Source organism: Formica exsecta, unplaced genomic scaffold, assembly GCF_003651465.1.
Source record: "Formica exsecta isolate Colony F162 unplaced genomic scaffold, ASM365146v1 scaffold2, whole genome shotgun sequence".
NCBI lineage: Eukaryota > Metazoa > Arthropoda > Insecta > Hymenoptera > Formicidae > Formica > Formica exsecta.
Window position 1 is genome coordinate 1503325 of NW_021849297.1, and position 2023 is coordinate 1505347.

The 2023-nt window shown below is 37.5% G+C and overlaps 1 protein-coding gene across 1 annotated transcript in view; it reads left to right on the top strand.

Annotated features, from left to right (window-relative positions):
- Positions 1-221: 221 nt before the first annotated feature.
- LOC115234496 (pancreatic lipase-related protein 2-like) overlaps positions 222-2023 on the top strand; it is a gene marked incomplete at its 5' end in the record, with an annotated part of 8080 nt that continues 6278 nt past the window's right edge. The window contains 2 exons of the mRNA XM_029805629.1: positions 222-254; positions 379-432. Coding sequence (XP_029661489.1) covers positions 222-254; positions 379-432 — 87 coding nt within the window. The remainder of the gene's footprint in view (positions 255-378; positions 433-2023) is intronic.

Below are 2023 nucleotides of genomic sequence, written 5' to 3' on the forward strand. Positions count from 1 at the left end.
ATAGTCATGATAAATTAAAAAAAGTATGTATTACGAATTCTATTTGTCATACTTTTGTTGCAATGCAGATCGCAGTCCACACGAGTGGAATATAAATAGAACGTTATTTAAAAAAGTACGCCAAACCTTATATCATCGTTTTTATTGGATCGCTATTATAATAATAACGGTGCTGCAAATAAATATCATTTGATAAATTATTTATATGATAATTGATTTTGTATTGGAAAAGATTTAATTATATTTATATTTTATATATTTATATATTTTTTTGTTTCTACACATTGCATCTTTCTTTTCTTTCTACACAAGACTTTAGATTCCCTCGTTTCTACGCCATCACCTCGAATAGCCATCCTTTTTTGCGAAAACAAGAATTTTTTTCTGATTAATCGAGAGCCGATCGACCGCACTGTGCATTCTCGAAAGCCCGTATTGTTTATTCCACGATTGGTAGACGCGATTGAAATCTTTCTCTCCTGTCGACCTTTGTCTTTCGCCTCTTTTGATTCAGAATGTCCAGCCACAGGCTGCAACCGTCCATTTAAAATATTACGTCTTTTCCGTAAATTGTTGAGATATTCTTAAATGCTCTGTCTAATCTAATCGTTAAATTACTGGTAGGAAAAGTAATATTTATTCGAAAATTATTTTCTGAAAGATTCAATTTAATTTTTTTCGATATCAATATTTATGCAGATGATGTTACTATTACATTTTATAGATACAAATTTTGAATCATTCTGCATAATATCGAAGCTGCAAATTAAGGAAATTAAAGCTTCAGTGAAAATAAGTAATTCCAGAAAGTCAACTGTTTAATATTTAAACACAAATAGAACTACTCATGTGCATAATTGCAGATATCTCGACACAGCGCTATATAGCGGTAATCATAAATTCTCGACGCAACGACGATATCGTTACAGATTAAAGTAGAACAAAATAACACGTTTCCCCTGACAGTTCGATATTTCAGCAAGAAATCACATACATACAAATAGGTATAGAATTTAAAACTATTTTAGTTATTTTTATACACTGCGATTGTATCTTAAAATTACGAATTTTTGATGTTTTTAATAAATAAAAGATAAAATTAAAGATGTATTGCGTTCTTGCGTAAATATATTTCAATTAATAATAATAATTTTAGATATAAACGCGGCGATGATTAATCCTGTTATTTGCGAGAAAACGACTGAATGTGATAAAAACGTTGGTGCGTTTTGTTATGGCTAGCGCGCGTGTCGCGAAAATCTCATCACTTAAGGCTTAATAACCAGGACACGCAGATTCCAACGAGAACGCGCTCATTTATTTCCGCGTCTTTTGCCGCGATAGTTTTCCCTCTTTTTGTCGCGCGTCCGCTTTTTCTTCCCTTGCCCTTCGAGTGCGAAAGACCGAGCGCGGAAAAGAGAGAGGAATGTCGGGCGGGCCGGGTCGAGCTCGCTAAAAAACGCCAGTGCGAGCCACGATGACTTTCGGAATCATTTTTCAAAATGTCTGCCTCTGCCTCGAGGGGGGTGACCCCGACGGGCGGCGGCGGCGAGGGGGACAAGGGGGTGGCAGAGGGGTGGTCAACCCCCGTGGCGTAGGGTGGCAAGATGGCGTCGCACGGTAAATCGATGGAGGCTAGTCACTGCAGGCGCCCTCGCTTTCACAGCTCCGACCCCCCCTTCCCCCTTTCTCCCCGTTCAACCCCCAGACCACCACCCACTTTGCTTCCCCCCGTTCTCCCCCTCATTTTCGAGCTTCACGCAAGCGCTCGTACCGTGAACGTCGAGTCTTCGGTCATCTAAGCATAATTTTGTACGAGTCTAGCATAGTAACCTGCGCTTTACTAAAAAATATAAAAAGTATTTTTTATCTTTTTTTGATCACGAAAAAAAAATCAATTTTTGAGAGGACTTGAAAAAAGAAATGAAAATTTGACCTATCAATATATATTTTTCTTTTCTCTTTTCTTTTATTCTTGATAGAGATCTCTACGCGAGAAATGCATCGGAGATAAACAATATAT